Genomic DNA, 13,621 nt, shown 5'->3' on the forward strand with positions numbered 1-13,621 from the left:
GAAGAGTGGAAATCTAGTTGGGGTCCATTCGTCTTCATCTCATTTTATACAAACCTGAGTGAACACGATTGTAAATACTGTTTTACATTTTATGCATACTCACAGGCGTTTAACTTCATTTGCTACTGGATGAATACCTTTTCGACAATGTTGCCGATAAGGATTCTGCGACTGGCCTAAAGACTAAATTGCTAGTCCAGTGACTGTTAACTGCTGTTTCCGTTTAAGCTTGTTTAATACCCATGTTTTTTTTTTAATTCATTTGATCTAACGTGAGTTAAAATTCTAACCAATGCACATGTGAAATTTCTAATCCACACACGTAATACCTCAGAAAGGGACAGTCATCAAAACTAAACACAACTATCATAATTCTTTTTTTTTTACAGTGTTTGTAATGAATCTTGGATTGCGCAAGTGGTCAAAATTCTGTGTTCGGTCACTGTACAACAAATGTGATTCATTGCAGTCATACAGCACTGCAAACCACAAACAATATGTCTGTGAAACTCATGTTGCTGCTGCTGAGTTTTATTTTTGCATAATAATTGGAAAATTTACAGTGAGTATCATACTTGATCACAGAGCCTCTCCAAACCACTGTCAGTGGTTTTGACATTTGTCCCTGGTGAGGCTGCTTGGCAGGCCAGCTCAGACGAGCAGGTGGAGCTATGATATATGTACCTGCAGTATGGTGATAGCACACCGGGGGCTATTAATGACTATGAATATCTAATTTAGCTCTGCTGCATATTTCCGCCCCCTGGTTGATAGCAATCCTTGCATACAAGCCGTCTGATTATCATTGCAATACTAGAATCCATCTCAATTACACTTTGCATCATGCCTTATTTGGCAATGCATGAACGAATTAATAAATAAGGAGCATGGGATAGGTAGGAGAGAGTAGAGGGTTGACAAGATGTTGTTGACCCACAACGTACAGATTTGGGTAACCATTGAATTTTATACTAATTGGTTCATCATTTGACCGAGTCCACATTGAGCTCCACTGCCCTTTTTTTTTAGCTCATTTCTGATGTTTTTTTCAACTGTAAAATTGGGCGCCCCTATTTGATTGTTACGGCCCTAATCCTCTTCAGTAGATTGTAGAATGTGAAGAGTTAAACAAAAGGATTTTGCATCATATGTTAGCAATAGGATAGCTAGCCTTGGTAAGTCATCATCATCATCATCATCAAATACGAAAGGACAAAGCATTGTCAAGCAATCAAACTTACTACTTATACGTTTTGCATAATAAATTGTACTTTTTTTTCAATTATAATTCAGACAAATTGATTATCAGAACTGCCAATTTTCAGAATCAGCATTGGCCTTGTTGAATTGTTCACTATCTATTGGTTTTTGTGAAGCTAGTTATCATTTAGGGCTCACAAGTTCATTTATTTGCTCACAGGTCATAACACAACTGCCTAAGCGATAGCTCATACATCAATGAATTTGAGGTACCATTGAACAAACGAACAAACAACCCCTTCCCAAATCGACTTAATCTTCTTGTTACATTTTATCAGTACTTTAGAAAGCATGCATCTATCCAACAGTATGAACCTATCTGCCTGCTCTTGCTGAATAAATACTGCAGTTTGAAGCCTTCAAAAACTCATTTTGAAGCATGTCTGTCCTTTTGGCCCGACATACAACTGTGCTCACGTTCATTAACCAGCTGTATATCCGCTGCCTTTCTTCTACAAGCAGCTGTTGTCTCCTCCTCATTCGCCTAGCATCAGTCTTTGTCATCGCCTCACTTATCCCTGCAATTTCCTCTGTGTTTACCAATCATCGTGTCACCACTCCTTTCGCTGCTCCAATTATTTGGGAAAAGGATATATATCTTTCCAATGTTTGAACCGCTTCCATCAGCTTTTGCTGTTCACCCTTGACACACTAGGTCTTATCACCTTCACCTCTGTCTAACTCCATCGCCGTCCAACGTCTGAGGAGTTCATCTTCAAGGGTGATCCTGGGTTCAAAGCATTTGGTAAAAAATAAACCCATTCCAGGATTAATGTTTGTTCACAAATAGGTCAAATTGATCAATTTGAGAACATGCCATGCCCTCCCTTCTCTCAGACTCCTTCATTATCCTGCTCTTTACCTCTCATGTGCACCTTTTTCCTCACTCTTACCCACCCCCACCTTTCTCCTCTCCAGGTGACAGAGTGTGAGGGCGCTGACAGCTGGCCCAAGAGGACAGCCTGTCGTCTCGACCCCAGGGGAATCAATCATCCGAGTCGCGATCAATACAAAGGGGCCGAATACGGAACTGGCTATCTGGACTTGCTGGAGGCTGATTGATGGCCGGAATCACAAGCTTGTGCACATGCATAGGCATTCACAACGGCTCAGAAATACACACCCAAGCTTATGGAATGTGTCATATTTAAGTACACAGACACCGGAGTCACTGCTTTTAACCCAATTTAGCCTTACACAATCTACTCTAAATTCTTACTGTCCTCCTCCCCTTCCTCTGCCAGGGCCTCATTATGTGCACACATCACGTCAGCATTAAAGCAGCACATTAGCTGTCACAATGCAGTCTTGAGCAGACAAACCAACACTTATCAGCCCACTGGGTCCGAATTAGTCGGATGTAATGGGGTTGTACGAGCAAAGGGTGGGTGAACTGTGCCTGATCATTCATGTTTTGCACTTTCAAAAAGGTACTTGTGGTGTCATTTCATACCCGGTGAATTATTCAAATGCGGAGGTTGTGCACTGTGAAAAGTGTCACATAAATATATCAAAATAAAGTGCTCTGAAAACATTTGCTGTCGTGTTTATCTGAAACGTTAATACCTGCTGGCCTTTGGCACTGCAATATTCATATGCAGCACATTGCAACTACTGAAACACATAAAATGTTCCTCTTGCAATAGACTTTCTGACATTCTCTGTCTGTGTGCACGTGTCAGATTAAAGGACAAAGTCTAACTATGACACCAGTAACTCTCTGCGTTACTAACAGAAGCCAAATATGTTTTGTTGTCGTTGAGCAACCATCAACAGCCTGTTACTTCTTCAATTCAAATGACAAAGGTATATTGACTGTGCTTAATGCTTTTCTGTGAACCTATTACAAACTGTATTTTGATAGTTATTGTTTTATAGTTAGTGTAGATTTTGAGTAATTAAATAAAACAAAACTATATTAAAAAAAACTTCTATTACACAAGTATACTGCTACTTAATTAAGTAAAAAACATATGGGATGGTATTTTTTTGTAATTATGTTGGCTTGTACTGTCAAGAATTAAGCATTGATGGAGGGCTGCACAAAATTAAAACAACCAAAAACAACAACAAAATTAAAGTATTTTTGTAGGTGCCACTCAAAATTCATGGGCATGAGGCTCACCTCATTAAAAGCATTTACTTTTTTCTCTCTCTTCCCCATAACACATTGCTGAATTACGGTACTTATAATGGAGGACCTTGAACGTCCTGAATGTTTAAAGAAAATTTGGAGGTGCTTATTGATTAAGCAGCAGGTTCTAAACCAACAACAAGGCATATTTAGAAATACTACTTGCTATTGTTATTGTTATATGTTCTGTGGCACTTTGTTGCAGCTATAACTGTTGTTAATGTGCTACATAAATAAAGATGTATTGTATTGTTATTGTAAAACCAATAATGAATGCTGATTCCGTTTGCAACACTGCAATAAACATTGGTATAGTTGTGTAAAACACTTCGGAAAATCATTGTCAGTTAACAGTTTGTTGTTTCATCTACAAATGCAAGTTAAATCTATACCGTGAAAATTAAAAACAATATATTAACAACACACAAAAACGCCACTGGCCTCTCTGTGCCCAGACACATCTGAGATGGGCTGATCCAAAGTGGAAAATTGCATTGTGGTCAGATGAGTCCACAGTTCATATTGTTTTGGGAACTCGTGGACGTCGAGTCCTCAGGGCTACAGTTGAATGGCAGCATTATGAAGTGCAAAATACATCAACAGAGCCCCCAGGCTGTTGAGCAACTGAAGTACGTACATCAAGCAAGAACGGGAAAAAAAGTCTATGAACAAGCTTCAACATTAATTCATGTCTTGTCATGAGTGTTGTTATAAGGAAGGGTTGTGTAACACAGTGCTAAACATGCTTCTGTGCCATCTTTAAATGAAACACATTACAGGTGTCATATTCAAAAAGAATGAATAGACTCTATCCCTCCGAACTCTTGAAGTCTGACCATTTTGCAGTTTGCTGTATAATGAATTAAACCTCAGTGTCATCTCACCACAAAACAAACCACAAAAGACAACAACTAACGATATTTAGAAGCATAGCAGAGAAAACAAAAGTAGCAAAGATGCATCAACATTATTTTGATATCAACCAATAGTGTTGTTTTAGGGCAGACAGGTCTTAAACCTTACGTTGGGTGGGGGTGTGCGAGATTTGCTGCTGTACACACTGTACATCCTGCTTCACCATTTGGCGGTATCGTTCTCCAGAACACTTTAGTGAATTGTGGTGGAAGAAAAGGAACATTGTCTAACAGTATTAGCATTAAGCACTGAGCTGGATAAAGATAAAACTTTGAGTGCTAAGAACTCCCTTACTGGTCATAAAGAGCAACGTGCACAGCTGTCCGTCCACAGCACAAAGTATTCATTCCACATACGTATATCGGCCAGTGTTAGGATCTAAACATTAAGTGAGAAGCAACTAATGCTCAGGAGGATTTGCTAATGGTCTGCTCCAGTAGTGTGCATGTTTTTCTTTCTCTTTTTACACAGCCAAGTTGAGTGCTGTCGTCATGTGGAATCAAGTAACCTACTAACCTGGTTGCTGGAAAAGATGACTGCTGACAATTTCAGTCATAGAAGCCACTTTCTGTTTTTGGAGTTTCTCGGGCGGGATGCAGGCATAAAAGTCATGCAGCAACTGACTGGAGGGAAAGAAAGACAAAATGTATAGATATATCAGTTGCAGTTATGTGTGTATATATATGTATATCAGTGCGTATGTGTGTGTGGGGGGGTCCTTTGTATGCTTCATTCAAATGTTGGGTTTATTTTTTAGTTTGTACATTTCTAATAGGTTGTATGAAAATATACATACTATAATAAATAACACAAAGCCTCACGTCAGCAATAATTGCGACTAATTTATTTTCTAGGCAAGTACAAGTGTAATCAAGACAGTTTATGCTGTACAGTATTTCTTGTTTGTTTATGTTCATCAACACATTCGCCAACAACGGGCTTTTCTTGGTAACATTAGCATATTGCAGAGTTGGGAATTTGCAACAGTGATAATGGAAAACCATCATATCTCAGTAAGATATTAGCATACATTTGAAAACATGAATTCTCCAGCTTAGCGTGCAGTCACTATGTGGTGGCACAGGCATGAGCTTGGCCCTTTACGCCCCCTTGAAAACAGATGAAATCCAACTTTAATGAGGATGGCATTTTAAATCATGCTTCTCCCAGATTCAATCTTAGAGTAATTAATCAAAAGTCCTTTATAATGCGCATCTGAAAATGGTTTGTTTGTTTGTTTGTTTGTTTGTTTGTTTCAGTGTAGTGATTTTGAATAATAAAGTAGTAGGAATATACTTGGGCATGGACTCATTCTAAAGAGAGCAATGTTCCATTTATTGTAGTGAACGAATGTCTTTTGCAAAAAAGACAAAAAAAAAATGAATAACATACACTGAGGGATGCTCTCTGAGTTTTATAATTGTGTTGTTGAAATGTTGAAAATGGAAGTAAATGGACGTTTTGTATCAGTTTACTGTGAAGGTGTATTTTCCGCCCTAAAATATTGACTGAATTTAGAATTACGTATATGGGCTTAAGGGGCATTTACAAGGTTTAACTAAACTTTTGCCAGATTGCCTGAAGCGGAGTTTTAAATTTCCACATTTTTTATTATATTATCTGTGGAAAAAATCTGCCCCTCTCTGGCCCCATGCCTCTTGCATAACCCCCCCAAACAAAAACCCACACTAAGTGACCTACGAGGTGTCAATAATTTAGGGTGTACGTGTGTGTTCCAGTGACTAAAACCTATGTTGACATTTGTATATTAACTTAAGTATAGACAATGACACATTCATATGAATAAAAATAATTATGTACAATGTACATAAAATCTACATTTTAAAGTAGCTACTCAAGCTTTTATTACTATGACTATTCACAACATTACAGAAGAATTAACTGCCACATCTCGGCAACGGGCATGATGTTTGTTCAAAACGCTGTGATTATGTTTTGGATTCCTCATTTTCTCCCTGCACAGCTACTTCACGCTGGCTGCAAACATAACACTGTACTAAATGAGTTCTTCATTAAAATACAAACAAAAACAAAAAAAGTTATCTAAGTAAGGAGTAGAAAAAGTTACAAACATCCATTTATCCATTATCCAAACTGCTTTATACCGTGACACATCAACTGAAACTTTTTCCTTCCTTAGTTCATTCACGTTGAGCAATTTTTTTTTTTTTACAGCCTGGGAATGATTACAATGATTACAATGATTATTATTATTATTATTTTATAATATAGTATTATTATTAGTACCGTAATTTTCGGACTATAAGTCGCACCGGAGTATAAGTCGCACCAGCCATAAAATGCCCAAAAATGTGAAAAAAAACATATATAAGTCGCTCCGGAGTATAAGTCGCATTTTGGGGGGCAATTTATTCGACAAAATCCAACACCAAGAACAGACATGAACGAGCAACAACAGACTAAACGATACGGTATGCTAACGCGACAAACACAAACGAGGAGCTGAGAACGGGCCTGACGTAACATTCAGTTATTTAAAAAAAACTATTACATAAATAACACGTTTATAAAACCATCTGTGTCACTCCAATTCATTAAATCCATCGATCGTCCTTTGTCAACAATGCCGTGTGCCGCGCCGCAGTTCAAATTATTCCACAGGCCCATACAACGATATATAAACTATATTTTAAATAACTATCACATAAACAACAATATTATCAAACCATTTGTGTCACTCCAAATCATTAAATCCATCGATCGTCCTTTGTCAACAATGCCGTGTGCCGCGCCGCAGTTCAAATTATTCCACAGGCCCATACAACGATATATAAACTATATTTTAAATAACTATCACATAAACAACAATATTATCAAACCATTTGTGTCACTCCAAATCATTAAATCCATCGATCAAATTTCTCGTCCTTTATGTCATCCTGGTGACAGCGGACATGTCCAGAGGATATGGCGCTTTAAAGTGTTAATTACTTTATTTGATTTTTTTCTCTCTATTTTTCATGTTTTGAATATGTTCAAGATAAAGATATCAAAGCATGTGAAGTGATCAACTATACTAAAAATAACATGTGAAGTGGTCAACTATACTTGTAAGTGATGTGTTAATGATCAAGTAAAAATTTGTGAAAAAAACATATCGCATAACATAACAAGTCGCTCCTGAGTATAAGTCGCCCCCCCACCCAAACTATGAAAAAAACCGCGACTTATAGTCCGAAAATTACGGTAATATTATTGTTATTATTATCCAACCATTTTCTGTACCACTTTGTCCCCACGGGGTTCGTGGGCATGCTGGAGCCTATCCCAGCCGTCATCGGGCAGTAGCCGGAGGACACCCTGAACAGGTTGGACGTGCTAACCAATGCGCCATCGTGCCGCCGGTATTATTATTATGATTATTATGATTACTATGATTATTATGCATGCTAATGATTACACATTCAGCCGCAGTTTTAACATGTTTCATTAAGTACATTTCGGTTCAGTATATATAAGACTATGATCACAGTTTCTTTTGTATAATAATTAAAAGAAATAATACTGATTTGCTACAATACACATTCACATTCAGACGCAGTTTTAACATGTTTCACTAAGTACATTTCCGTTCAGTATACATAAGACTATGATCACAGTTTCTTTTGTATAATAATTAAAATAAATAATACTAACTTGCTACAATAATGTAACACCAAAAGAACAGTCCACACCTAACCTCTACACGATTATGGAACTTCAGATATGCATAACAAAGACTTTCTGGGGCGCACACACACAAGAGTTCACGATAGATTTATCAGGCAAGCTAATCATCTGAGATTAAACTAATTAAAACTTCAGAATGTCATTCGGTGCTCCACGGACAAGCAAAGGGCAGAGAGTGCATCCAAAGTGCACGCATCGCTCGATGAATCACACCAGACAAGCTGACAGGATTATGAGAATGTAAAGTGTGAGTATATATAAGAGATGAGACCAAGCTTTGAGGTCTGCCTCATGCATTGCGATTGGAATTTATACCGCTTGCTTTGAAAAAAGCCTGAGGCAACACTGACCTGGGATATTGTATACTTTGGGAATTTCATGCAAGTTTACATGGCTGCATTATGCACCCAGCACACATGTGCACCAAACTAACTTTGTGGAGCAGAAATGAAATGAAACACAAAATAAGAATGAAGGTATGAAAAAAAAAAAAGTGGCAATCTTGTGTGACATTGATTTTAACTGGGTAGCACGTCCGCCTCACAGTTAGGAGGGTGCGGGTTCGATTCCACCTCCGGCCCTCCCTGTGTGGAGTTTGCATGTTCTCCTCGGGCCCGCGTGGGTTTTCTCCGGGCACTCCGGTTTCCTCCCACAACCTAAAAACATGCTTGGTAGGCCGATTGAGCACTCCAAATTGTCCCTAGGTGTGAGTGCGAGTGCGTATGGTTGTTTGTCTCTGTGTGCCCTACGATTGGCTGGCAACCGGTTCAGGGTGTCCCCCGCCTACTGCCCGATGACGGCTGGGATAGGCTCCAGCACGCCCGCGACCCCCGTGAGGACTAAGCGGTACAGAAAATGGATGGATGGATGTTTTGCTGCCTGTGGTGAAAGGCAGATGTAGCACCTTTGGACACTGCGTTGACACGAAATACTCAGGAGTACTGAACTGGCAGGGGTACTAATACACAAGGATTATTTTCACGAAACCTCACGAACAGATGAGGAGGGGGGCATTATGGTAATGAGGGTGATGGAATTGAAACTGGAAGGATAACAACTCACCACTTTAATGTCATATTTATATGAAATAAGAATGTCAAGACAATAAATTTTCCCATGGCGCTGCTGGAGCAGTGTGATCTCTGCACTAACAGTGGTCTACGAGGAACCCCTAGTGGTCCATGAATATGTTGATAGAATTCTAAATGAATCCTATCGATCCATCCATTTCCAAAAGTGCAGTCCTCAAATGGGCCAGAGGACTTTCAGACAGACTCTGACGGGCATGTTTTTCAAATGTGGGATGAAGCAACCACATAAAACACAGCCAAGCATGGTGGCCACATGCAAAGTCTGCACAGAACACGGAACCTCTTGACTGTGAGGCACACATGACTGCCGCTTGATATATTTTCAATTAATGTAATGATGAGAATGATCAAATCTTTGCACCAGTGGTAATAAATACACGGCTGTGTGTTTTACTATCGCCAAACACCCACGACATGATGGATGAGCAGCAGAAGTCTGAGTTAGAGTCATTTTAAAAGGAATACATGCGACGCACCTGACATCATGTCGTTGTGCATTACAATCAAAGCTTCAAACAGACGATATGAAGATAATAATTGGTGTCTCAGGCTCGGCACAAGCAGCATTTTTCCTCACATTAAGATGTGCTTTTAATACTTTTAATACCCCGCAATGATACTGAAGAGGGTAGTGTGATTGTGAGCCGAAGGCCACGGAAATGGGAAATGGGGTTAAAAGAGGATGCTTGTATGGTTTCAACGTGATACTTTCGCTGGAATTGTCAATTTAGTGGGAAAATGGAGGAGCCGCAGAGTGCTAAAGCGCATGTCCTTGTGTATATGTCATCTTAATGAGATTTTTATCACCTGATGAAAAAGAAGTTCCCTCAGGGGGAGAAAAGTGTGTTGGATAAAAAGACGGGTTGGTGGGCTGGTGGGACAAAAGATTCCATATTGTCTCACGGAGTGGGAGTCGAGATAAGACTTGGAGTGTGTGTGTGTGTGTGTGTGTGTGTGTGTGTGTGGTGTGGTGTGTTGTGTGTGTGTGTGTGTGTGTGTGTGTGTGTGTGTGTGTGTGTGTGTGCGCGTGCGTGCGTGCGTACATTATGACAGCATACCTTAGTAATTTGACATCAAATACTTTCTCAACATCATGTAGTACTGCTGGCAGGTACTTCAGGGCTGCAACCTGAACATCCACAAAAGAGTTCAAATTTTCAGATAATGGTTTTTTTCTATACTTTTTACCTTTGTGTTTTTGATTATGTGTGGAGATATCTAGAGGCATTTACACCAAGAAAAGAAATATATTAAAAAAACGGCCCTCAGTAGAGCAGTGATTGCCCACCACTGTGCTGCAGCAGTATACACTAAGAGATCATCAGCTGTGCCACAAGAAATTTCCCAATTTCACCTAGAAAGAAAATAATGTTTTCATACACAACTAATAAATGAATTGAATCTATTATGCCGGCAACCTATAGTGATAAACATAATTCACTTATCTTCCACTATGGCAGAAAGTACAATTAACACATGCATTCAATCATTTCCAGTCTTAGAATCTTTCACCCAAAGTCTGGGATAGACTTCAGCTTCTACTGATCCTAAGCATGATAAGCACTGTTGAAAATAGATTGAAACACTGAATTGTCATGTTGTACAAGCTGCTTGTGTATATTCTTATTCATCCGGGTAATTTCTTTCTCAGGACATTATATTGATATTGTCAGAGGCAAAACCATTTGAGTCTCTTAGGAATGTTTGAAAGGATGCCATTTTATCCGGAGGATAGGTGGTGCATTAGCCATCACCATTCACATTTACCATTTACAAACCTATAAGATGGCGCGTCGCGATACGTTCCCTGTGTGAAGTGAAGTGTGAAGAAAAAAAAAAAAGTCAACATATGCGGCCCACAAAGATTACATTTGTTGTAACAATGCCTTTTGGTATAAGAACTATATTGTTATTGCGAATGAAGTCAAGATCTTAGTCCTTGTCAAGTGCAACAACAGACTTATAAACCTATAAAAAGTTTGTAGAAATTGATTAAAGTAGTAACAAACAAACACCAGAGAAGCTTCAATCTCTGAAGTGAATAAGTGGGGAGAAAACCATGTATGGAGGATGATAATGGTTACAATGATGATGATGAGGAGGATGAAGCATTAGTGGTGTGGTGAAAAGTGCAAGCAATTACCCGCAGCAGCAGAGTGGTGGTGTAGTCTGTCCCCATCAGGTTGTTGATTGACTCGAAAAGCTTCCTCAGCGACTCTTCAAACTCTGCCTGCTCATTGCCCACGTAGAGCCTGTGGAGACAATGCAGTCACAATGTGAATGTACTGTATCACTTGAAAACCAGATCACATCATGGTATGGCCTTTGACTTGGACTAGAAGAATAAATTATCACTTGAAAATTTACTCACAATGTTATAGTCATTTAGTATAGCCATTCATTTTATCCACTCATTCATATGGACAATGAAGGCCTCATCTTGAACTTGGACACACTGACTGACATTTAGTTGTAAAATAGCAGATGATTAAATAAACAAACAAATGATAAAACCTTCTAAATTCTGACATGTATCTCTGCCCTCTTCCTTCTGCTGCCCATCTACAATTCTTTGTGATTCATTGGAGGTCTCCGGCTGTTAATTACAATAAATATTATGAGGGCCTGGGAAGGTGGGGGATTAACATGTGGCACACTGCAAATTTGGGTGTTCATGTGTGGGAGGGATTAAGCGGTAACACACAGCAGTATTGTCACTCGGCTGCATAGAGACTACTATTCTGATCACAGACGCATTGTCCTGCTTAATCCAGCAGGCCTATTCAGGTGTGCTGTAGGTGTTGGCATGATGTCGACATGGTGTGTGGTAGTGTGAAGTCGGCTCATGCTTTCATTACACGCACTTGTATAATCTTGGTGTTTCATGCTGCATGCACAAGTTTAGATTTGGCAGTATAATATGAATCAAGAAAACTATAACACAATCTCATGACATTCTTTTTTTCTCTAAAATACAACTTTTTTGTCGTTTAGGTTCTTCTGCTCTGGATTTTCTTTTTTCCATCTGTCAAACCCCCTCTCAAATCTTGGTCTGCCCACCTGCGTTTCCAATAAATATTCATCTCAATACAAAATGCAACAGACGGTGTATATCAGCCTTTCCTGTTGCACAGCAACTGCTCTCTGGAAAGATAAGCCATAAAGATCCACCCCACACTGCACACCTAAGCCGCCAAACAGGACAGCATCAAATAAATAAAACTCACATAAAGCAAAAATTATGTCAGTAATTGATTTGAAAACATCATAACTTAAACACATGGGTGGTAGGAAGTGAAGTTTTGGTGCCTTGCTTACTGGCATCCCGGCAGTGTTCAAGAAGAAGACTCGCATCATGAGTTGTATGTAATGAGTATTTGCTGAATAAGATGTATTTACAAAGGAAAAAGATGGTGCCAAAGCACTTTCTTCTATGATTAAATCATAAACTTTCTAGAACGTCTCATTCGCCCCTTAATGCCACAAGAAGGTGAAAAGAAATATTCCTCTATTAGTTGTGGCTTTGGTCTGAGTAAAAACAGTGTTTCAGCGTATAACGTTCAAATGAAAAAGTTTTGTTCTATTTTATTTTGGTTTTTAAAGATGCAAATAGACAACTTTACTAATGCCAAGTATTCCTTTACTGCCTACAGTGGGATTCAATTCATTGACTCGGCCTCATGGCTCAAAGCCACCCAGTATGGAAAATGAGGCAGGTTCCTCCCAAACTGAATCTAAATTCTGTATAAAATACAAAATACATGATGAAATGAAAGTAAAACTGCAGCAATAAATGGTTCTGGTTAGGAACTGGCCTCTTTGTCCCTAATAAATAAAACATCTCAGTGTGTGTGAGTCTGTGTGACCTCAGGCTATTGCTTTCCACAGACACATACTCAAAGTCAACACCCTGCCACAAGCTGAAAAACAAGTTGGTAGTGACAGATGGATAAGAGGGAAGTATGATGAAAAGGGGACAATAAACACACAAGATGGGGTGACTGAACAAAAAGTCAGCAGAAGTGAGAGGGAAGCAGCAACAAAGCAACACCAAACTATGAGTTATGACCACATCAGTTCCAGATGACTGAACTGACGTGCTAAGAGAAACCTGCTTGCGAGACGGCGAGAGCGATAGATGTTGGAGGACATGAAGGAGAAACAGGGCTGGGGCTCAGAAGAGGAAAAAGAAACAAAAGGAACAAGATCCAACAAAGCCATGAAAGCTGCAGGTCATGGAGGACGGAAGGGGTAAAAAAAAACAAAAAGAGGTGAAAAGTTTCAATGCAGAGGGAGCAGCGCCTTATCGACTTTGAGGTGGTCGCCGAGCGACAGATAGGAGCACATTTATCAGTTCATAGACGCCCTGGGGAGGCGGGCTTTCGGAACTTGGAATGATTGGTAATTCCAAGGACATAGATATTAACAATTGCTTGTCTAAATATAGTATGTGTGGACTATCTAATAGAATAGAACACAAGTTTCATAAACGGTGGAGCACTAGTGAGCA

General features: G+C 39.3%; 1 protein-coding gene across 1 annotated transcript in view; it reads right to left on the reverse strand.

The window, feature by feature from the left end:
* The window catches only part of LOC119128704 (dedicator of cytokinesis protein 2-like), an 88,490-nt gene that overhangs the window by 55,587 nt on the left and 19,282 nt on the right, over nt 1-13,621 (reverse strand). Inside the window, exons 22-24 of the mRNA XM_037261397.1 lie at nt 11,255-11,363; nt 10,170-10,240; nt 4,826-4,932 (exon numbers count right to left, since the gene is read on the reverse strand). Of these exons, the coding sequence (XP_037117292.1) occupies nt 4,826-4,932; nt 10,170-10,240; nt 11,255-11,363 (287 nt within the window). The remainder of the gene's footprint in view (nt 1-4,825; nt 4,933-10,169; nt 10,241-11,254; nt 11,364-13,621) is intronic.

This window comes from Syngnathus acus, chromosome 10, assembly GCF_901709675.1.
Source record: "Syngnathus acus chromosome 10, fSynAcu1.2, whole genome shotgun sequence".
Taxonomy (NCBI): Eukaryota; Metazoa; Chordata; class Actinopteri; order Syngnathiformes; family Syngnathidae; genus Syngnathus; species Syngnathus acus.